General features: G+C 39.4%; 1 protein-coding gene across 3 annotated transcripts in view; it reads left to right on the top strand.

Annotated features, from left to right (window-relative positions):
* Positions 1–24,098, top strand: part of DOK5 (docking protein 5) — a 141,813-nt gene that overhangs the window by 79,137 nt on the left and 38,578 nt on the right. For 2 of the 3 annotated variants that reach the window (XM_060032657.1, XM_060032659.1), the window contains exons 3-5: positions 19,357–19,471; positions 19,556–19,675; positions 22,466–22,655. In XM_060032657.1, coding sequence (XP_059888640.1) covers positions 19,357–19,471; positions 19,556–19,675; positions 22,466–22,655 — 425 coding nt within the window. The remainder of the gene's footprint in view (positions 1–19,356; positions 19,472–19,555; positions 19,676–22,465; positions 22,656–24,098) is intronic. The other variant, XM_060032658.1, reaches the window with a different exon arrangement.

The following is a 24,098-nucleotide window of genomic DNA, read 5'->3' as shown; positions in this document are numbered from 1 at the left end:
CCTTAAAATGACCTACACATCACTCATGTGACTGCCTGTCGCCTGTTTAACTTCAGCTGCACGGTTTCCCCAATCCAACTTTATTCTGTGACAGGTGCCCTGGGCTCCTCACTCTCCGCAGGACAGGCCAAGCACATTCCTACCTTCAAACTTGCTCTTCCCTTTGCTTTGGCTCTCCCAGCAAATATCCTCAAAGCTCACGTCCTTACTTTGTTCGGGTCATTGTTCAAATGCCTCCTCTACGTGAGGCCATCGCCTGCCCCCATTATTTAAAATGGAATCCTTGGACCCCCTCCCTCTCCATCTCCCTTTGTTTTTCTCTTTAGCATTTATCACTACATACATATCTACTCGATTGTTTCTTATTGTCTTTACTACAATACCACCAAAAATAAGCTCCACAAGGGCAGAGATATTTTTGGTGGGGGCGTAAGTCTGCTTCTACTCCTTATCAGGGCCTAACCCATAGCAGACACTTTTTAAACTATTGATTGAAAAGCTATGGATATAATCGACAGAGGACATGGAATACATGTAGATGTCTTTGTGTCACACTTTTATTTAGCTTATCAGAAAATCTTGAGAAATCTGAAACCAGGAAAAGGAATTTTGATTTGGAGGAAATGGGGTGTGTGGGGATGGGAGCACAGAAAGCCAGGATTGGGAAGTTTTATGAGGACAGACTCAAATGTAAAACCAAAGTGGATTGAAAAGATTCCCCTTGAATGTGAAACAAGTAAGGGGAGATTGACGACAAACTTGCCCTATTTCCCAGACTTCTACCTGCTGGCTTTGGAATTTAATATGCAGATCTTTGGGGAATGTGATAAGCCACATTCTCTTTCATCTATAATAGTCATTAACCAAAGCTCAAAGCATTAGAACGGAAGAATTATCTACGCTAAGCCTCCAGGCCCTTGATGAGTTCCTGTAGCCAATTCATCGTCCTTACTCTTTCAGGCCTCATACGTTTAGTATTAATCTCTCGGGGACATATAAAAAGCTGGAGTAACTCTGAGATGTGCATTTTTTATCTAAATTCTGTGTAATTTATGAATCTTGTTAATAGTAGGGTGATAAGTAGCACACCGTGAACAGATTTCAGAGTTCATTTGAACACAAATAAAGCAATTTCCAAAAGAATTGAAGAACTGTATATTATGCTGTTTGATCAACACATAGATGATGTGGCATATACACCCATATCTCTCCTGTAGGACGTCTGTAGCATTTATGGGAATATAGAGCTTCTTTTGTTTCACTTTTAAAGATATTATTATGGAAAAAATGCCAGCTTTATGTATGTGATTCGTTTTAGAAGTTTTTAAAGCAAGAAATTGTCTGCAGAATTTTAAAACTTGGTGCTTTCCTCACTGACAAGGGAGCTAAAGGTGCTCACATAAAAAATTGGAAAATAAATATATGAATAATGCACATACAGAACCATTCATTTTTCATGTCTTCTTCTGCGAAGCACCCCTCAAGCACCCACAGCTGTCAGAGACGGCTGTGAATTTGATTAACTGTAATTGCAACGATATTAAGACTCCAGTGACTTTATTTTTCATTGATTTCTTTCCAGTTTTATTGAGAGATAATTGACATACATCACTGTCTAAGTTTGAGACAAAGGATTCCAGCGACTTCCTGACCTTCTTGTGAAACACAAGTTTATTGTTTTCACTCAGCAAATCAAAGTTGCTTACACCAAGCAGAAGGGGGTTGAGAATTTCTGTGCCCACTTTTACTTTTTTGAGGTGAATAACAACTGGGAAGAAATCTAAGTGGAGAGACGATTGTCTGTTGTTTTTGAGACCAAGGCAGTTAGTGTGGTGGGAAGTATGCTGACCCTGGGCTCGGTAAACCTACTTTCTCTTTTCCCTTTTTTTCTTTTCTTTCTCTCTCTTTTTTCCTTTTTCAGCTAACCTCACTTTATTTATTTAAGTAAAGTGGATATACACATATTATGTTAGTTTCAGGTGTACAGCATAGTGATTCCGTTTTTTTTTCAATTAATTTTTATTGGAGTATAGTTGATTTACAATGTTGTGTTAGTTTCTGCTGTACAGCACAGTGATTCAGTTATACATGTACCATATATCCACTCTTTTTAGATTCTTTTCCCATGTAGGCCATTACAGAGTATTGAGTAGAGTTCCCTGTGCTGTACTGTAGGTCCTTATTAGTTATCTATTTTATATATAGTAGTGTATATATGTCAGTCCCAGTCTCCCAATTTATCCTTGCTGCCCCCTTTCCCCCTATAAAACTCTTAGACGAAAATATAGGCAGAAAAAAAAAAAAAGAAAATATAGGCAGAACACTCTCTGACATTAAGCACAGCAATATCTTTTTTTTTTTTTTTTGCGGTACGCGGGCCTCTCACTGCTGTGGCCTCTCCCATTGCGGAGCACAGGCTCCGGACGCGCAGACTTAGCGGCCATGGCTCACGGACCCAGCCGCTCCGCGGCATGTGGGATCTTCCCGCACCAGGGCACGAACCCGTGTCCCCTTCATCGGCAAGCGGACTCTCAACCACTGCGCCACCAGGGAAGCCCAGCAGTATCTTTTTTGATCCACCTCCTAGAGTAATGAAGATAAAAACAAAAATAAACAAATGGGACCTAATTAAACTTAAAAGCTTTTGCACAGCAAAGGAAACCATAAAAAAACCGAAAAGACAGTCCACAGAATGCGAGAAAATATTTGCAAACAAAGCGACTGACAAGGGATTAATCTCCAAAATATACAAACATCTCATGCAGCTCAATATCAAAAAAACAAACAACCCGATCAAAACATGGGCAGAAGATCTTAATAGACATTCCTCCAAAGAAGACATACAGGTGGGCAGAAAGCACATGAAAAGATGCTCAACATCACTAATTATTAGAGAAATGCAAATCAAAACTACAATAAGGTATCACCTCAAACAGGTCAGAATGGCCACATCAAAAAATCTACAGATAATAAATGCTAGAGAGGGTGTGGAGAAAAGGGAACCCTCTTGCACTCTTGGTGGGAATGTAAATTGATACAGCCACTATGGAGAACAGTATGGAGGTTCCTTAAGAAACTAAAAATAAAGCTACCATATGAGATCCAGCAATCCGACTCTTGGGCATATATCCGGAGAAAACCATAATTCGAAAAGATACATGCACCACAATGTTCATTGCAGTACTATTTACAATAGCCAGGACATAGAAGTAATCTAAACGTCCATCGATGGAGGAATGGATAAAGAAGATGTGGCACATATATACAATGGAATATTACTTAGCCATAAGAAAGAATGAAATAATGTCATTTGCAGTGACATGGATGGACCTAGAGACTGTCATACTGAGTGAAGTAAGTCAGATAAAGACAAATATGATATCACTTATATGTGGAATCTAAAAAGTGATTGAGCATTTTTGCAGATTCTACTCCATTATAGGTTATTACAAGATAATGGGTGTAATTCCCTGTGCTATATCCTTCTTGCTTATCTATTTTATATGTAGTAGTTTGTATCTGTTAATCCCGTACCCCTAATTTGTCCCTCCCCTCTCCCCTCTCTCCTCTCTCCTTTGGTCACCACAAGTTTCTTTTCTGTATCTGTGAGTCTGTTTCTATGTTGCATAAAAATTCATTTGTATTATTTTTTTAGATTCCACATATAAGTGATATCATACCGTATTTGTCTTTCTCCGACTTATTTCACTAAGCATAATATTCTCTAGGTTCATCCATGTTGCTGCATATGGCAGTATTTCATTCTTTTTTATGGCTGTGCAATATTCCACTGTGTGTGTGTGTGTGTGTGTGTGTGTGTACACATGCACACCCCATCTTCTTAATCCAGTTGTCTGTTGATGGGCACTTGAGTTCCTTCCATGTCTTGGCTATTTTCAATAGTGCTGCTGTGAGCCATGTCATCCCCTTGAGAGTCATCCAAGTTGTTGTGTTGTGTGTTTCAATATTCTGTCCCTGTTTATTGTTAAGCAATGTTCCATAGTATGGAGTACCACAGTTTATTTACATTCATCCACTGAAGAACTAGTTGTTTCTAATTTTTTATTATTATGGATAAAGTTTTTATCTTTCTTGGATTAACTCCCAAGAGTGCAACTACTGGATCATATTGTGGCGGCATGTTTATTTTTATAAGAAATTGCTAACCTGTCTTAACAGAGTGGCTGTGGATTTTACATTCCTACCAGCAATGAATGACTGATCCAGTGTCTCTGCATCTTCACCAGCATTTGGTGGTATCACTATTTTTATTTTAGTCATTCTGATAGTGATACCTCATTGTGGTTTTAATTTGTATTCCCTAATGGCTAATGATGTTGAACATAATTTCATGCACTTAATTGCCATCTGTATGTCTTTTTCTATGAAATATCTCTCCATACATGTTTACCAATTTTTAATAGATTTTTTTTTAACCATTGAGTTTTGGTGATTTTTTATGTAGTCTCGATTCTACTCTTCTGTCAGGTATGTGGTTGCAAATATTTTCTTTTCCATAGCTTATCTTTTATCCTCTTAACAGGATCTTTTGCAGAACAAAAGTTTTCATTCTAATGAGGTCCAGTATTTGAACTTTTACTTTTATGGATTATGCTTTTGCTGTCAAGTCTAAAAACTCTTTGCCTAGCCCTGGATCCTGAACATTTTCTTTTTCTAAAATTTTATAGTTTTAAGTTATATATTTAAGTTCATGATTCATTTTGAGTTTAATTTTTGTATAAGATGTGAGACGTAGGTTGAGTTTCATTCTTTTTACCTAAGGTTGCCCAATTGTTCCAATACAATTTGTTTTTAAAAGAAAAATATTTATTTTTTCCCACTGAATTACTTTTGCACATTTATCAAAAATCATTTGGGCATATTAGCAGAAGTCTATATCTGGGTTCTCTTTTCTTTCTCATTGAGCTGTGTATCGTATTCTCTTGATTACTGTAAGTATATACTAATCTTTAATACTGGGTAGAATGATTGCTTCCACTTATTCTTTTTCTAAAGGTTGTTTTAGCTATTTTAGTGCCTTTCCATAAAATTTTAAATGAAGCTTGTCTGTGCTTACAGAAAACCCATGTTAGAATTTTGAAAATAATTATATTAAGCCTATAGATCAAATTGTGGGAGAACTGACATCTTTTCTGTGTCAAGTCTTTCAGTTCATAAACATGGTCACTCCATTTATTTGAATTTTAAAAACTTCTTTCATCAGCATTTTGTAATGTTCAACCTCCATATCCTGTACATGGTTTGCTAAGTTTATATGTGATTATTTCATTTAATTTGGATTAAATTTAAAGCCCTTTTGAATTAAATACTTGTGTGTAAACCAGTCATTTTTGGCCTATAATCTGATAAAACAATCATCCAGTTTAAATTGTTTTTTTCCTACCCCACAATTATTAGACTAATCATTTGAAATGATTAGCTTTCCTTGCATTTTGGAAAGAAACTCAGGTTTTTGAGGGTTTAGGAAAATGTAATCTGTTTAGTCTGTCACTGGTCTATTAGTTTGTTTGACTTAGTTATCTCAAGAAACACACATATGCACATAGGAAAATAAGAATAAGAAAAAAACAAACTTAGCTACAAAGTTCATTGAATGTATAAATGCTTTTCCCTCCCCATTCTTATGTATTTCTTACATGAATTTCTTAAAAGCCTGTATCTCTAGGACTTGATCTATGTGATTTCACATTTGTGTTTATGTGGAAACACTTGACTATAATCCAAGAACAGACAGAAGCGCTCTGTAAATGATGTCAAAAGGAAAAGGGTGGGTTTTCTCAAGTTGGTAAAAAAATTAGTCAAATGGTTTTTGGGTGTGGGAGAAACTACAGGATATTGTTGACCAAGTAAGTTACTGCACAAGAAGTTGTGTTGACAAAGGATAGAGATCCCCTTACCTCATTTTATACTTTTTTGCAGATTTCTTTTTCTTTTTTTCTTGTCACTCATTTTTAAAAATTGTAAATATCCTGCATCTTCCTTGTAACAAATGTAAACAATTCTGAAGTGTATGAAGTAAAATGAAAGAAAATAATCCTACCTTTGCCCCTAGTCCCTGTCTTCAGAAAAAAAAATACTAATAGGCTGATGTGCATCCCTCAAACTCTTTTCACTCTCTACACAAATAGAAGCATATTCTCGCACGTATATAGATCACATTTTTAAAGCAAAAATAGAGTAATTCATTACATACTATGCATATTGTGTTTAAGGAGACCATAAATCCAGATTTCCCCAGGATGTTTTGATAATCCTGTAGTGTTTATATAACTTTTAGTAACAACTTCTTTCACATTCAAAATATTCTGGTTTATGAGATAAAATAAATGGTCACATTAATTACACCCTTTCTCTCATGCTTTGATTATAATTCTAAGTCAATAAGTAGTGTCTGCACCTCATTAGTTTAACAGCTCCAGACTACTCTTTAATATTGATACACCACAATCTGTTTAAAAATACCCAAATTGATGGGCAAAAAGGTTTATAATTTTTTACTAATATAAATTCTATTGTGGTGAAAACCTTGTGCATCTGTCTTTATATGCTCATGCTAATCTTTTTGGAAGGGAAAGTCTTAAATGTGAGATGGTCAGCTAATATCCTGTACCTTTAACATTTTTGTAGCTACTGCCAAGTTGTCTCCAGATAGATTATCCAAAATCCCACACCCACGGACAGCTTAGGGAAGTGCCCTTCACCCCAGACTCCATTCTCTCTGTAAATTTCAGATGCAGACTTTTCAGTGTAAGTACACTTTGGTGTGTGTGTGGCTTTTTATTTTTAAGGAAGACACAATGAACAGATTATTTAAATTATTTCATGTGTACAAGTAAAGCTCCACTCTTCAGGGAAGACAGTCCAAATTTGTACCTCAGACAGGCGCTAGTCCAATTTATTTTAAGTGACCAAGGGCATATAGATATTTTTGGAAAGAATGAAACCATCTCTATGGGGGCTGGGATATAACTGTCTAGACTGGTTCTTTCTTAAGAAATCTTTTATAAAATGTTTGCTTAAACTGCTGTGTTCCAGGTCCCGAGGGGAGACTTGTGGATAGAAATGTTTTATGCTGACAACTTTTGATTAGAACTCGGGATGTCTCTTCTCATTTGTCCCTGCTTACTGGCACTGCATTAAAACCATTGGTACTTTTTTGTGTGTGTGTGGTACGCGGACCTCTCACTGTTGCGGCCTCTCCCGTTGCGGAGCACAGGCTCCGGACGCGCAGGCTCAGCGGCCATGGCTGACGGGCCCAGCCGCTGCGCGGCATGTGGGATCTTCCCGGACCGGGGCACGAACCCGTGTCCCCTGCATCGGCAGGCGGACTCTCAACCACTGCGCCACCAGGGAAGCCCCCACTGGTACTTTTTTTAGGAAAGACAATATGAAAAAGTTTGGAACACATTATAAGAAGTCTTGCAACATTTTAATGGAAATGTTTATTACAGCTTTTCAGAGTGCTCTGAAAATTTCAACAGATAATAATAATGTAATAACAATAATAATAATGTAATGGATTATTTTATTAATCCTGTACTTGAGAAAACATTACGGACCCAGAAATGGATTGCTTTTACCTGACTTTTATTTTCAAAGGCAACCTACAAAAGTTAAAGGGATTTATGCCTCTTCATTTTCCGTAGGATAATGGCTTTATTTATTTATTTTAGAATGAAATAATTTGAAGCTTCTGCAGAGCTTCACAATTTGCATATACAACGTGAATTGCTCACTTAATTCATTCAGTCCCACAAGGGGAAAAATAATTAGGATACAGCCTACAAAAGCAAGACGGAAAAATTGCCTTTTAGGTAGCGGTCTCCATTTCACTCTGTAAACATAAATAAATCATTATCTGTAAATTATCATCAGCAAAAGAAGGGGAAAAATTGGAAATCAAATCCTTGTTTTCCTAAATGGCTTTTGACTTCGCAGCACACCAGAAACATACTTAATATTCCCACGCAATGCTGACGACTTGCATAATTCTGACAGGAATATACCAGTTCCTCAAGGGAATGTACTTTTAAAAATCCGATTGTATTAATCTTCCCTTGAAACACCAGAAAAAATGTCAGCCGTTTCTCTGTCTAGTTACAAAATAATCCATTTAGAAAATTGAACTGTGTAATTTGTAATTGTTCTCCAAGTTGTTAATGCAAAACTATATCAGTAGCAAACTAAACTTTTAAAGTATGGCCACTTTGTTAATCGCTGGCTGTTAAACATTTATTTCAATGACTACTATCATTTATGACGAATAAGGCATCTGGAATATGGCTTTAAACAGACAAATTGATTTGGCAGTCCTTCTTTTGGAATTCCTAATTGCACGGCATACTTAAAGACTTATCAGAAATTTAGGAGAGTGTTGAATATTTCTTTTCTTTGAGGGAGTCATAGTACTTTGGATTTTTGATACTCAGAAAACTAGAAAACAAGAAATGCATGATAATTAAGTAGTTCTTAAATCTCTCCCTGTTTTCCCATTCCTCCCGCTCTAACCTACGCTAAAGTCATAACTATTACCTGGTTGCCTCCTGGCCTTTCTGGACCTCATTTCTGTCCTCTGGTCATGATGTTCCCTTCCTTCCCCATGGTTAAGTCCACCATGTATGGCCAAGCCAGCTGTCCACCGCTCAGCTCCAGAGGGCGCCATTCTCGTCAACTCTGTGAGCATAGAACTCTCATCGGCCTTGTTCATTCTCTACTTTTACTGTAATGGGGTTTTCACCCGCTGCGCTGTTAGTTAACATTATGGCTGTGGGGCAGTCCTGTTCACTGTAGGATGTATAGCAGCATCTCTGGCCTCTACCCACTAGATGCCAGTAGCACCTCCCGGTTTGGGCAACCAAAAATATCTCTGGACTTTGTGAAATCTTTTCCCCTGGGAAGGAGGGAGGTGCAAGATCTCCACCAGACTGAGAACCGCTGGCCTGTAGAAGAATCTTTCTAATGCGTAGATGTTACCTTCCATTTGTTTGCTTTAAACCTCTTAGTGTATGCTCTGCAGACTTCCTGAGTCACAGTGAACTCCTGACGGCATCACACGGGGCCTGTTCGGATGTAGCCCCAGTCCGGCGGCTCCCGCTCCACGCTTTGTCTGTTGCCCACTGCTGCCCGCCTCGCCGCCGCTCTTCCCCAGGTTTTTATGTACCAAACTGCAATTTCGCGATTGTGCATGTGTAGGCTCTGTTTGGTCTGGAAATTCATCTTTCCTTTCTCTGCCTCATAAACTTCCCGTCATCCTTCACGACCCACCTTAGGAATAACCAGGCCTGACTCAGGAATGATGGCCTCTCTGATTCGTTGCTGTATGTTCATTTGGTGGCAGTTAGCGGTTTAGTAAAGAGTCGTTGGATCATCTGTGTTTGAATCCCAGCTCTGCTGTTTGCCTGCTGAGTGAGCAAATTCACCTTTGTAGACCTCGACACTCTTCTGTGTACCATGGGAATAATATCATAGTGAGAAAGGATGTGAAAAGTCCAATAACATAATCCATAGGAAGGGCTTAGAACCCAAGATCTGGCATGTAATTCAGAGTCTGCCTGCTTGGAGTCAAATCCTGCCTCTGTCACTGGTCAGGAATTGTCCAGCCCCTGGCAGGGTAACAACATCATCGCGCCTCAGTCTCCTTGTCTTTACGATGGGGATGGTGATTGGGAAGTGGGGCTTTCGTTTAACGTGTGCGTGTTGAGGGTCACTGGAGATCCAGCAGAGAACAAAGCAGGGGACTCCCTGCTTCGACTCCAGCATAAAGGAAAAGTATAATATATAGTGTGTCGGCATGACTGATACATGCTAAGGAGGAAATGAAAGCAGGGAAAAGGGACAGGCATGTGGAATGAGAGTGTTGCAATTTTATTTATTTTAAAATTAAATTAAAATAAAATTAATTAATTTATTTTTCGTTGTGTTGGGTCTTCGTTGCTGCGTGCAGGCTTCTCATTGCGGTGGCTTCTCTTGCTGCGGAGCATGGGCTCTAGGCGTGCGGGCTTTGGTAGTTGTGGCACGCGGGCTCAGTAGTTGTGGCGCTCGGGCTTAGTTGCTCCGCAGCATGTGGGATCTTCCCGGACCAGGGCTCGAACCCGTGTCCCCTGCATTGGCAGGAAGATTCTTAACCACTGCGCCACCAGGGAAGCCCCTACAATTTTAAATACAGTCATCAGGAGAAGATGTTGTGTGAGTCGCTGAAGAAGGCAGGAGTGAGGCCTCTTCCTATAGAGGAAGAGTGTCTCCGGGCAAAGGAAGAGCAAGCCCAAGTGTTCTTGCTTGGCGGGACTGAAAAGACCACAGAAATGAGAGGGATTTCAGTTGGGCTTTTAAGATAAGGAAAACAGTAAATTGTGCACTGCCTTTGTTTCACTAGAGTTGTGTCTCTTCAATATAATGACCTCTAGCGTCACAATAGGTTGTGTGTGCAGAGAAGTATTTGGAGGAACATTCTGAAAGTCCCAAAGAACTGTCCAGTAGGTAAGTGGGAGCTAGGTGGAGACTTCAGCGTGCAGCTTTTTATTTCCTCCAGCTATTGGAAAGAGATCCATTTCTCTTAGAGGAGCACAGAGTGTGTGGGAGGAATACACGTGGTCGGGCGCTATCTTGAGAAGAGTGAATCAAAGTTTGTTCAGACCGATTTTCAGGCAGTGCCATCCAATGTAATCACACGCTAGAGCCAGAAACGCACACCACCAACAAGGTAGCCTTCTGTCATTTTCTGCATTGGCGCAGGAAAGGCGAGTTGGACCGCCTTCTCCATCTGCCTGGAGTCTCTGTTGAAGGGAGGAGGCTTCAGTGCAAGGGGATGATTGGAAGTCCCCCATAAGGTGCTCTGCAAATGCCACCAAAAGCTTTGAGAAACAAAGAATCGCCAGCATCCCTTCTCAACAGGCTCTAGAAGTGTAACCTCAATGGACCACCATATTCACCTGTGCATGATTTTCTTCAGATTCGAAGTAACTACAGTTAGAACTTGCAGTTGTGATAACAGCTAGCTGGCTGTCCTTCTGGAATGCCTGTAAAGAGACTGATGATGGGGTCAGGTCCCAAATGGCTTGGTTCCCTTCTTGAGTAAGCTACCCAGTTGTGTACACCAGCTCACCTACTGACAAATGTAAATTAAAAACTGAGGATGAGGCTGTCCAAATGCATAAAGGGTGTATGGTGGGCACCTCTATCAACTAAACGTGCAGTAAATTCTACGTAAACTTGCTCACCTGATTAAATGCAGTAGTCCACATTTTTGAAATAAATGAGTAATCATAGTGATTCTAGTAATATTCATGACCTGTGTTTCCAGATTACTTTAATAAAAAGCAGTATGCAGGTGGGAACAGTAAAAGCATCCTTGGTCAATATTTATCTTGACTCTGGCACTCACAGATATATGGACTTAGGTTGACAAACCAGTTGGATTAAAAAGAATAGTATTTTGATGCAGATGAGTCTTCAGTGGATGCTAAGACAACTCTCTGAAAGGTGGTTGGGTAACAGCTTATTCATAAGATGCCAAAGTATCACCGAGATGGATGAATCTCATAGACATGATATTGGGTGAAAGAAACCAAACACAGGAAAATACATATGATACGATTCCATTTATATAAAGTTTTCTAAAAGGCATAACTAACCAGTGGTGATGGAGGTAACGGTAGTGGTTTTATCTATGGTCAGTTCTGACCCAGGAAGTGGTGATATTAACTGAAATGTTTTGTATGTCAATCAAAACATTGGTGGCTGCCCAGGTGTGTACATGTGTCAAGATTCACTGGACTGTGGTCTTGAGATTTCTGTCTTTTACTGTATGTGCTTGATCCCCAGGACCTGATATTTGGATTCCTTGCTTGTCCCAAGCAGAATTTCACTAGAGCGGTAGCTTGGGATGCAAACCATGGTGCCAGGTGTACCCACATAAAAGCAAGTGGTTTTTGAAAAGCTGAGTTTCTTCAGCATTTTAAGGTCTAAGTAGGAAAGATGAGTTTAGTTCAGAGTGTCTTCTTTTGAGTTGACAAGTACTTTATTTTTCCTTAGGAATTAAGATTTGCATTTCTTTTTTTTTCCTCTCTCGAGATATGATTTACAACTTGCAGAAATAACTTTTAATTGTTTCCAAAACTGTTTGCAACTTTAGTTTTATTCATTTGCTCATTTATTCAGCCAGTCACTTATTCACTCATTTACTTATAGTATGTTTTAAGGAGCACACCCTATGGAGTGTACTGCTAGAAATAACATACATCTATAGAAGCCAGAAGTTCTAGCTTTGAGTGTGGCTCGACCCTTCCATTCTACCTGAGAAATCATAATTAAGTTACTTCTCTGATTCTCACTATTCATCCGTGTAATGGGTTTAATAATAGTGCCGAGGACGTTATATCATCCTGAGAATTTAGTATTACATTGTAGCCATTCAGCATTCTGTGGTTGATTGAAGTGAGGTGTGAAGTGATTGATGGAAGGCTTCGTTCTTGAGAAGTGGATTTATAACTGAGGAGTAGGGTGGGATTCATTTTCCTCACGTAGTTAGACTAGTTCTACCTATATATAATGGTGACACTGTAAGATTTTCTTTGAAAAAAATTTTTTAAACCAAATGATTCAACTACTAAATTAAAAATGATAACCAGTGTTCTAGTGGATTATTATGTATCTGAGTAGGAAATGTGGTCTCCTTTGTACTAGAAGCAATATTGTTATACAGTGGGATTTGAGGGAAAAACTCTATGAAAATTCTTGGCCAAAAGGACATCAAACAGAGGGTGTATTAGCCAACTTCTGCTATGGCAACAGTTCCAAAATCTTAGTAGCTTATAGCAGCTCATCTTTATCCTCTGCCCTTGTCGCCTGAGGGATCTGGGTTGGCTGTGGGTGTATTGAGCATAGCTGGATTAATTTGACTCAGTTGCAGTCCATCTGTCCTGCATTCAGAGATCCAGGAAGAAGGAGGGGGATATTGTTATTGTAGTGGAGGGCTGAAGCTCAAGGAGAGTGGAACTGACTTACACACACAGTTAAAGCATCTTCTTGAGCACATCAGCTCACATTCTGTTGGCCAAAGCAAGTTGCGTGACCAAGTCCAAACTCAGTAAAGAGTCACGAGGGCCAGGAGGCGAGGGACGATTTTGAACAAATAATTCAACCTAGACAGTGAAGGTTGCTGTGAGGTACAGAATTTGCCTTTGGTCTGATTGGAAATACTTCCAGATTCTAAAGAGAGAACCATTTTTGCCAAGTCTTTACTTAACCTTTCCATCCTCTGTGCTCATAAACATATTTTATGTATCAGGGAAGCTCCTATTTAGTGTTCATTATCTTTTACCAGCAGAATTTTCAAGGAGCCACTGTCTTCCATGAATTTTTTTTTTTTTTTTTTTTTTTTGCAGTACGCGGGCCTCTCACTGTTGTGGCCTCTCCCATTGCGGGTCCAGGCTCAGCGGCCATGGCTCACAGGCCCAGCCGCTACGCGGCATGTGGGATCTTCCCGGACCGGGGCACGAACCTGTGTCCCCTGCATCGGCAGGCAGACTCTCAACCACTGCGCCACCAGGGAAGCCCCTTCCATGAATTTTGAATCAGTCCAAGGATTGAATTGGGCCCAGGATGTATTAAGTCAGATTAAGCCTAGAGCTAGCCTGGGCTTTTGAAAGTAAACACCCAATTTCAAGAGAAAATCAAGCATTTCAAAGGTCCTAATATTGACATTTTCAGTAAGCCATATGGATGTCTCTGGTCTTCTTTGGCAGATTTTAGCTCCATTTCAAGAGAAAAATCTCTGGAGTCAGGATGCTTAAATATATCCTGGAAAAAGAAAAGGAAGGTTAGAGATTGAGAGGCCACAGAATAATTTGAAAGAGTAACCAGACACGTAGCAGCCCAGAAAATAAACAGAAGTTGTTTTGATTGTCTAACTTGGTCAGCTGTTCCCTTAGCATGAAGATGATATAAAAGCATAGGTCAAAATATTTAAACTCTATGTATATATCATTTTTAATCACACAATTTGACTTCTTTTTGTTTTCTGCTTACTATCAAAACCCTCTGTTAGTAATGAAAATTTGTAACTGGATCTCATTTAGACTTCTCTTGGGAACTGTTCTTTTGATCTTTAAATCATAATTCTCAGACATATTTCAGATTTTGGTCATGAGGCTTGAAATGCTTTGTTGTCTCTCATTTAGGACATGCAATCATGAAATGGACAAAAAAGGCAAAAAGAAAACAAATGGTCCTATTCAGATGGGTGACCTTTGGGATACCAAGTGGGCACCAAATCTTTACCAAGTTTCTATTGAAATTTACTGTCATGCCTCTGCGAAGCACATGAGAATGGTTCTGGGTGACTATGACCTTTAGGTCAATTGGTTGTCACCTGGACTGTTGACTCAGTAGAAAATGAAATGAAAGTCAGTTTCATAATAGTTGTATTAGATTAGGAGTAGTAGATTGATGGTGTTTTTCCTAATTTTTAGTCATTTGTCATTCGTAACTGTTTGTGGTCACAGTATCACCTCTACTCTTATTTACTTAATTTTTTTGCTTGAAATCATATCACTTCTTTGTTTAAATAAATTCACTGTAAAAGAACATTTTCTTACTACCATCAATAGAAACGGGTATTGTTTGCCATGAACAGGAATTAACAGTTAAAAAGAAGTACAAGGGAAAGAAAATAATATTACTAAGGCTGAATAATATCCCGTTCTAGGTATATACCACATTTTCTTTATTCATCTATCAATGGACATTTAGGTTGTTTCCATATCTTGGCTATTGTAGGTAATACTTCAGTAAGCACAGGAGTGTAAATATCCCTTTGAGGTCCTTTGAATTTCCTTTGAGTATATACCCAAAAGTGGGATTGCTGGACCACACGGTAGTTTTGTTTTTAATTTTTTGAGAAACCTCCATACTGTTTTCCACAGCAGCTGCATCATTTTGCATTACCACTAACAACGCACAAAGCTTCCGTATCTTATCCCTAGTGAATAGAACAGTACTTGACACAGAGTAAATTTTACAAATAAATAAATGAATGAATGAGTAAATGAATAGTAAATAAACAATGAATTAAACATTTAGATGAACGAATGGATGCAAGGAAGATTCTTGAAGAGGGAATGTTGTTCTCCTGCAGTCGTGCTTAAGTGGTTCCCTCCTTGATGCTGTTATACCTTGAAGAAATTTTTACATTTTATCTGTGAATCTCTACACAAAGAGCATAATTCATGTAAAGTTTAGGGTGTGTGTATTCTCCTGCACTGTGGAAGAAAAATAAAATCTAGAAAACTATAAATGTAATCTATAAAACCCAGGAGGGCGTTTTCCTTAAAAGTTTTGAACTTGGCAAGAAGGAACTTCTGGGTGATCTGAGGCATAAGGAAAAGACAATAAATGCATACTGAAGTTGAACTGAAGTCATTACACGCGAGTGGTCCCGAAAGCTCATCCTCTTTGAGACAGGGCTGAGGATCCCATAGAGTCATTTTTGATGGTCAGTTACACTGTTGTCGCCCCTGTTTAAGATACTGCTCATATTAAATGATAATCTGAGACCTTATCAGAATCTCTCTTTACTTCAAAAGTAATTATTTAGGGGCCAATTATTTCTTTGGGAAAGGAATATTAAAAAAAAATACGTCCTGCCTCGTTTTTCTCATTTACAAAATGAAGTGATGGTGAAAATAAGTGTCTCATAGAAGTTTTTGTGTGACTTATAAATATATCTGAAAATGTAAATTCTCATAATTGTCACTGTAGCATGTGTTTTGAGGAAGATTCTATCATGAATTCAAGCAGATTGCAATTCTTTTGGAAGTAAGGTGTGCACGCGAGCATGTTTATGTGTGTGTGTGTGTGTGTGTGTGTGTGTGTACACGTGCTCACTGAGATGTAGTTCTGAGGTGGGGACAGAAACTGTTGCTTCAGAACCTGATGGTCCTTCCACACATAAAACATAACCCTACCCGCTCCTTTGCTCCTTAAACGTTCACCCTGAGAGGGGTGTGGGGTTTCTTATTATCTAAACCAGTTTCCAGAATGGACGATTGTGTTTGGACTCATGCAGCTCTCCCTGCACTTCCTGACCCTTTCAGGTGACTTATTCCTTCCTCTTTGCCCTTGGTGGATGTTTAATGAAATGACATATTTCAAGATCATTGCTGAGTTTGAGGCTAGGGTGGACTAATCTTATATAATATCTCAGTAGAGGGTTAGAATAAAACCTACCCCCATGAAAAGAAAGAGGTCCTCCAATAGGAGATGGCTTTCGGAGTTAAAGATTCTCTCTGCTGAACTTTTGCAGGGTTAGTCATTATTAGTGTTTTGGACGGTGAAGAGCGGAAGCTTTGGGGCCAGTTTGCCTCATTCGCAACTCGTTTGTGCCATCTTTTAGCTGTGGACTTGGGCAGATGAGTTTAACCTTTCTCATCCCCAGTTTCTTCATCTGGAAAATACTGATAATAATATCAGTCATAGGATTTTTATGAAGATCAAATAAGATGTTCTATATAAAAATATTAAGCAGAGTGTGTATAAATGTAGGGTGTAGGCTCGATAAATGTTGACTCTCAAATGATTGTTTTTCATTGATTCAGCTCATCAGTGAGTAGGTGACTCGTGTCTAGCTGGGAGCTGGAGAGCTAAATGGATTCCTTACAACAACAGATAATAGAATAGAGCTTCATGCAGCAGACATGGGAACAGAGAGAGGGAACAATGAATTCACACTGAGGTCAGGGCAACTTTCCCAGAGGAAGTGAACCTTGAAGGAAAAGTGAAGTTCCCCTGGAGAAAAGAGACAGGAGAGAGAGGCACTCACCCTGGAGAAGCATCATACACGTGAATTTGTGGGTGAGTTTGGTCTTTTGTTCAAGTCCACCTACATTCATTGAATTCTCGCTATGTGACAGGCTCTGGGTTAGATTCAGGGGGCAAAGTGGTGAGCAAAAAATATACCGTTTCTGCCCTATGGAACTTTTATTCTAAGACAGGCGCTAAACCATAACCCGTGTAGCCATCCGAGGTCTGTGAGGGCAAAGATGTCATTGGATCGTAGAGCCTTGAGACGTTGATTTGACGGGGGCTGGGGGGTTGTGCAGTGGGGCTCTGCAGGTAAATGAGATTTAAACTAAGACCAGCAGGGCCAGTGGGAGTGAAGTAAGGAGACCATGGGGAGGGCTGTGTGCCGGGAGAATCATGGTGCCTCCTGGGAACTGAATAAAGGCCAGTGTGGCTGGGACATAGGATGCTCGGGAAGGTGTCAGAGAGGAGCCTGGTGAGAGCTATAAGGAGGACCACAGGGGGCTTTCATAATCATTCTAAGGATCTGGGCTTTTGTTGCAAGTGCAAAAGGGAAGTCATTGAAATGTTCTGTTTTATGCCTAGAAACGCTGGAGTCAGAACTGCATTTTAAAAAACTCATCTGTGCCCCCTGACCCTCACTTGTCCAAGCGCCTCTGTTCACGTTAAGGCTCCTTTTTCCTTTTTCACCAAAATATCTTTGCTTCCGCCAAAGCTACTTCCTTCCCAAAGCTGACTAGGGTTTTCAAAAGAAAACATTAAAAAAAAAAAAAAAAAGAAAGAAAAGATCATCTGGATGCTGTGTTTACAGTGAATGAATGGGGTTAGGATAGAAGTGGAGAGACCAGTAAGCAGTTATGGCAAGATGATAGTGGCTTATATTGTGGTGTTAGCACAGAAATAAGCAAAAAATAAACAGTTGCATCTGGTAAACGCTGAGAGACTTGGTGCAGTTGGGGAATGAGATAGGTAGTGTTTAGCCACTAAAGAGTTTGCAGCTTTTGGGAAACAGTGTTATCTGTTTGGGTTACTACAACAAAAACACTATAAATTGGGTAGCTGATAAACAACAGACGTGTATTTCTCACGGTTCTGGAGGCTGGGAAGTCCAAGGTCAAGTCACAGGGAGATGCAGTGTCTGGTGAGAACTCACTTTCTGGTTTCTGGAAGGCGACTTCTTGCTGTGTCCTCACATGGCAGAAGGGACAAGGGAGCTCTCTGGGGCCTCTTTTCTAAGAGCACTAATCCCATTCACAAGGGCTCCACCCTCATGACCTAATCACCCCAAAGGCTCCAGCTCTTAATACCATCCCCTTAGAGGTAGGCTTTCAACATATGAATTTGGGAGGGCCACAAACATTTGGTCCGTAGCAACTGTTGTGATATTTCATGCTAAGAAATTTGCACTATCCTATAAAGAGAGCCAGTGGAGTTTAAGAAGCAGGGAAGTGAAATCATCAGGTTAGGATGTGCATGGACAGTATTTGCTTCTCTCCTCACCTACTTCCTGAGCCAAGCATTTATTGAATTTAGAGTAATAGATGGGAGACATGGCATGACATTAGTGATGGCAAAGACTGATGGGAGACACATTCTTTTGTATAACACAGAAGAGATAGACTAAGTCAGTGTGAGAGGGTTATTTATCTTGTAAATACTCTGCCCTAAGCCACCTAAACCTTCTCTCCTGCAGGACTCAATGATCACAGCCCTGGAGTACAGCAGGGGATCTGGATGTAACTGAATGAGAGATGGCATTTTGGAAACACAATGAGCCAATACCCCTTGTGGGAGGGAAACGGTTCATAAAAGGGTTAGAGGGAGAGAGGGAGGTGAGGAGAATGGCTAGTGGGGAAAGCTTTCCCCTACTGTTAGGAAGAAGGTAATTACCATGCAGTATTTTCAGACCCTAAGACAGTGGCCCCATAACCATGGAGAAGCTAGGAGTAAGCCAGAGAGACTGGAGTAACACCTCACCTACCAGCTCTCTGTGTTGGAATATATGACTTCAACCCTGAGTAGAGGGGCATCTTTGAGAATCCTAAGACTCTATCTCTGATTATCAAAGGGTGAGATCATCTAGTTACGAACCAGACCACCATTGCCTTCTCTTCCTCGGGGTCAGTGTGTTTAAGATGCTTGCGTTGGGAGTACTCTGAAGAGACGGGGTATTTGAAAGTCTGTCCACATTGATGGAGATAAACATGATGACAATGGAGAAGGCAGAGTCTTTGACAGGGGCGGATAAGAAACTAAAAACATAAAACAAGTGTCTACGTCTACGAAGCTTTGAGCCTGTGCCTCTTAATAGGCTTCAAAAGAAAAAAATCTAAAAAGGGGAGGTAGTCTGTTAACCTTCCTTGCTAGGCACTGAGCATGACACTGAAATAATTCATCGCTTTTGAATACACACTCTTCTGTCAGGCTGTGTTCGCCTGGGACGCGCCTTCTGCCTTCTGTGCCTCCACTCAGTTTGATGGTGTTGATGGGAAGCTTTCTTTCCGGAGCATCCTATACTCACCATCGTTCATTTTTCAGGTTACAGAACTCAACAACGTGAAGAACATAGCTCGGTTGCCAAAAAGCACCAAGAAGCATGCCATAGTGATTTATTTCAATGATGATACGTCCAAGACCTTTGCCTGTGAATCAGGTTTGTCGGAGGCAGGGAGGGCTTTGGCTTTTTGTTTTTCAGCGGGTGCTGGGCATACACGTTAATCTCTGGACATTTCCGCAGATCTTGAGGCTGATGAATGGTGCAAAGTTCTCCAGATGGAGTGTGTGGGGACGCGAATCAATGACATCAGCCTTGGAGAGCCTGACTTACTGGCTACGGGGGTTGAGAGAGAACAGAGTGGTATGTAAAGAGAATTCTCTCCTTTGCTCTTTTCTAAAACTGTTTTTGTCCCCATGTAATGAAACGTGAGACATCTTCATGATGTAAAATTTTTGAAGGTATAAAAATGTGTAAAGAAAGAAGTAAAAATAACCTTTTATTTCACCTAAAACCTGAGCAGACATTTCAGTGTGTTTCTTTTCTTAACATGTTTTCAACGTATAATGGGAATGTATCTACATTAATAATATCAGATAGAAGTTATGGGGAACCTGCTGTGTGTGTGTCAGTTTCGTGCAGAAGATGCATTAGACCGTTTAATTTTCCTGGCAGCCCTATGATATAAGTACTATTACTTCTCCATTTCACAGATGAGGAAATTGAATCTTAAAAGAGCTAAAGGTCTTGCTCCAATTCCAATAACTACTGTTTGATTCCAGACTATACTCTTGAGCCTATATTTATAGTGTACAGATTTTACAATGCAATGGGTTCTTGTCTTGCTTTTTTTCACTTAAAATTTTTATTGAACACTTTCCAGTGTTTTTAATAGAATCCAGACTTCATGAATGTATCATCGAGTTTAAACCCACTTAAATCTGTGATATACTTTTTTAGCTCTAACAATTGAGCCAACTCTTCAAGCTCAACGCTCAACCTGGGAATACGTCATTATAAATAATAATGACTGAAATATTCATGAACACTTCAACAGAATCAATGTTGGTTTGCAGTATGAGCTTGGAGGCGAGGAATCATTTCTTTGGCTCCAAATAACTGGGCCTTGTGATGGGATAGATGGGATCCCACAGTTCTACTCTTAGCCTATTGACTTGATCTATGAGGATATATCACAACCGAAGAGGCTGTGGGTCACCTGGCTTGATTACGAACATGGCAGAGGTGGAATTGTGCTGACCCTTTCCGTGGATTCACACTCCAGTTGTTAGTAAAAAATGCCCTTTCTCCAGTTGGAACTATGTCTTCATGACACATTTACAGTCGGCGACTATCTTGGAAGCCTCGTATCTGCCAGAATCCATCCCCAGGGAAGTGTAATTGACAAAGTCTTAGAAGTGCTAAGGAGGAGCCTCTTTGCAGACTGGGAAATTGAGCGGCAGAGAGCTTAATTAAGTCCTTCACCAGGGTCATACAAGCAAGCCCCAAGCTCCTCCCTCCACAGTTCACTAACTCAGGATGCTCTTGGGCTGCACGGCACCTGTAGTGCCTCACCGACAAATGCACATGAAACCAAACATAAAGAGGAAAGCATGACAGGTTTTGATTATTTTTTAGAGGACTCAGATCAGCACTTATTTTTCACGTTTTGTATTTGCAAAGCTATATTCAGATAGTGCTCCAAACTGAATTCGAGAATTGCCTGTGCCTAGGAGTTACCTTTCTGGTACCAATTTTCTGTGCCGCAGTTTCCTCTTCTGTCAAATAGGAATAAGAACACCTCTGGTATATAACTACTAGGGATTATAATTGAACTCAGCTCTGTCTTTTAAGGCACTTTACAAGGTTAATTGTATGACTTCAAGTAATTGTAACTAAAGTGGTCACTCTTACCACTTTTGCTGTTTTTCTTGGATAAGGTAGTTTATATGGAAGAACTTCCAAGCAAAGAAATTGGTAATGGTCTCTCTTACTTTTTGCTTGATGATGACAGTCTTTCTTACTTGTTTCAGCACTCTCCAGGGAGAAATTTGCTCCACTAGGATATACTTTTAAAATAATAGTTATTAGAAAGCAGTAAATATTTGGTTACTGGGAGTTTGAAGTAACTTAGAAAACTTGAAGAATAGATGCTTGAATACATTTATGAAGACAGTCTTGACACTCCTATTTACTAAGCTGAAGTCTATGGAAATTCTAATGACTTCCTTATTATAAAACAATTAATTTAGAATACCAGTGATATTATTAGTGCCACACTATTTTCTCAGATGTAGGCAATCTACCATAACAATGGATAGATAAAAGTGTGTTTGCTGTAGTAATAATATTTTTGTTTATATTTCACTTAAAATTTTGACTCTATAGCTTCCTAAATTAATGAATTTTCTAGAAATGTAATAAAAATACCATGACGGTATCTGAGGGGATGAAAATTCAGTTGCAATAATAAGCCAAGTAGTTTATTCAGAGTAATCTTGGTTAAATGTTAACAGTCATCCAAATAAGCAAATGAATATTTCTTTCCGGTACTTGGCTAAAGAGAGCTCTTGTTAAAACTAGTTCAAATAGATCCACTGGAATTTTTCCAAACTGTTGGTCAGTTAAGTGCATAGTGTTAGTTAGTATTAGTTTATTTAAATAATTTGGGGTAGAGTTGTGTTCCTTTAGTTATGAAAATTATAAATTGATCGATATAATTTTAATATCATTAAACCATGCAGCAATTATTTTGCACCTGCATCTTTTGTGAACACAAAAGTGTGGGTGTAATTAACATGTACTTGGCAAGAAAAAAATTGTTTTTAATGGTTTCATTGCTTTTGTCTTTTACTGGCATACAAATTTTTATTATGCAAATTTAAAAATTCTAAAAAGATCTTTGCTCATGTAAATAGTGTTGCATGTATGTTGACAACCAGACTGTATCATTATTATGTTATTTAATATGGTCTTCATTTAAAAAAATCATTTACTGGAACTGTTAATTTATGAGAAAGGTTTATCTTCCTGAATATTCAACCAAAACCTAGAATAAGAGCTTGAATTACTTTGAAATGCCTCTTTGTTCCTACAATGTCTTTGATGTTTTATTCCTGGGGATTTTAGACTAACCTTTTGTTTTTCTCCCAGAGAGATTCAATGTGTATTTGATGCCATCTCCTAACTTAGATGTACATGGCGAATGTGCCTTGCAGATTACATATGAGCATATCTGTCTTTGGGACGTCCAGAATCCCAGAGTCAAACTCATCTCTTGGCCGCTAAGCGCCCTGCGGCGGTATGGACGAGATGCTGCTTGGTTCACTTTTGAGGCAGGGAGGTGAGTTTCATGACTGTTTTTCTACATTTTTTTCCCCAGGTTCACGTCATATAATGCGCCACTCACATTCATCTGTTCACTCTATTATAAACAAAGCCCAATTATTTAAAATTCACTTTTCAGAAGTATGATCAATTTGATGCTCTTACAGCTATCCTAGAAAGTGTTTAAATTCTTCTTTTCCACACAGCTCTTCTTTGGTCTATTTAAATTTTAAGTACCTGGAAATGGAAGTGGTAAAAACGCATTGGTGAATCTCCCAGAGACACAAAGGTTCTCAAGTGAGCAGATAAAACTTTAATTTTTAGTGCAGCATCCTTCTTATGTCAGAACTACTTATTTATTATCCTTATAGGAAAATCTTGATAGAAAATTAAGAATTTGTTTGGGAAGGTGGGTATATTTCCCTGCTTCGGTCTCAGAAATAATAATTATTATTATTATTGGCCACGCCGCGTGGCTTGTGGGATCTTAGTTCCCTGCCCAGGGATTGAACCCATGCCCTCGGCTGTGAAAGTGCGGAGTCCTAACCAATGGACCGCCAGGGAATTCCCTCAGAAATTATTTATGTATTAACTGTAACCAGTGAAATCTGGTTATGAAAGATGTTTCATCATAGAAAATAGGCTTTTCTATTGACTGTACACCTCGTATTTCATATTGACGTGCAGAAGAATTCTGCGTTGGTCAAGATGTTTGGGGCCCATTTGGGGCAGCATTTATTCCAACTTTCATATTTTTCAGCTTTTCTTTGATTCACTCTATTTATAGGAAATAATAATAGGAAATGGGTATGTATGGCTTTTTATTGTCACTTCCAAAGGCTAAAAATTTAGTAAACCTTTGTAGTATCTCATGACTATTTGAAACTTTTTTTTTTTTTTTTTTTTTTTGCTGTACGCGGGCCTCTCACTGTTGTGGCCACTCCCATTGCGGAACACAGGCTCCGGACGTGCAGGCTCAGCGGCCGTGGCTCACAGGCCCAGCCGCTCCGCGGCATGTGGAATCTTCCCGGACGGGGGCACGAACCCGTGTCCCTTGCATTGGCAGGCGGACTCCCAACCACTGCGCCACCAGGGAAGCCCTCCTTGAAACTGTGTAAAAATTATCTCGATCTTCCAGGTTTTAATACTGCTCATAGCTTGCAAAAGTTTAACTTCTTCATATTGACATTTAGTAGAACTGCTAAGGATCTAGGAGATTATTTTAAAGACTTTGATATTTCCCCCAAGTGTGATAGCAAACCATATAGATTTTTAAGTAGGTGATTGTGCATAATCGTGTTCATATTTTGTAAATACTAGGATAGAGGTAGCAGATGTGGATGTGGGGAGATATTGAAGGACCTCAAGTGAAAGAAATGGTGGAAGAAAAGTGAGGCTGTACTGGGGACATGAAGTTCAGAAATATTCCTCTTTGACCAAAAGCCGTAAAGTGCTGACT

The sequence above is a fragment of the Delphinus delphis genome, chromosome 15 (assembly GCF_949987515.2).
Source record: "Delphinus delphis chromosome 15, mDelDel1.2, whole genome shotgun sequence".
Taxonomy (NCBI): Eukaryota; Metazoa; Chordata; class Mammalia; order Artiodactyla; family Delphinidae; genus Delphinus; species Delphinus delphis.
This window is presented reverse-complemented; position numbering and strand designations above follow the sequence as displayed.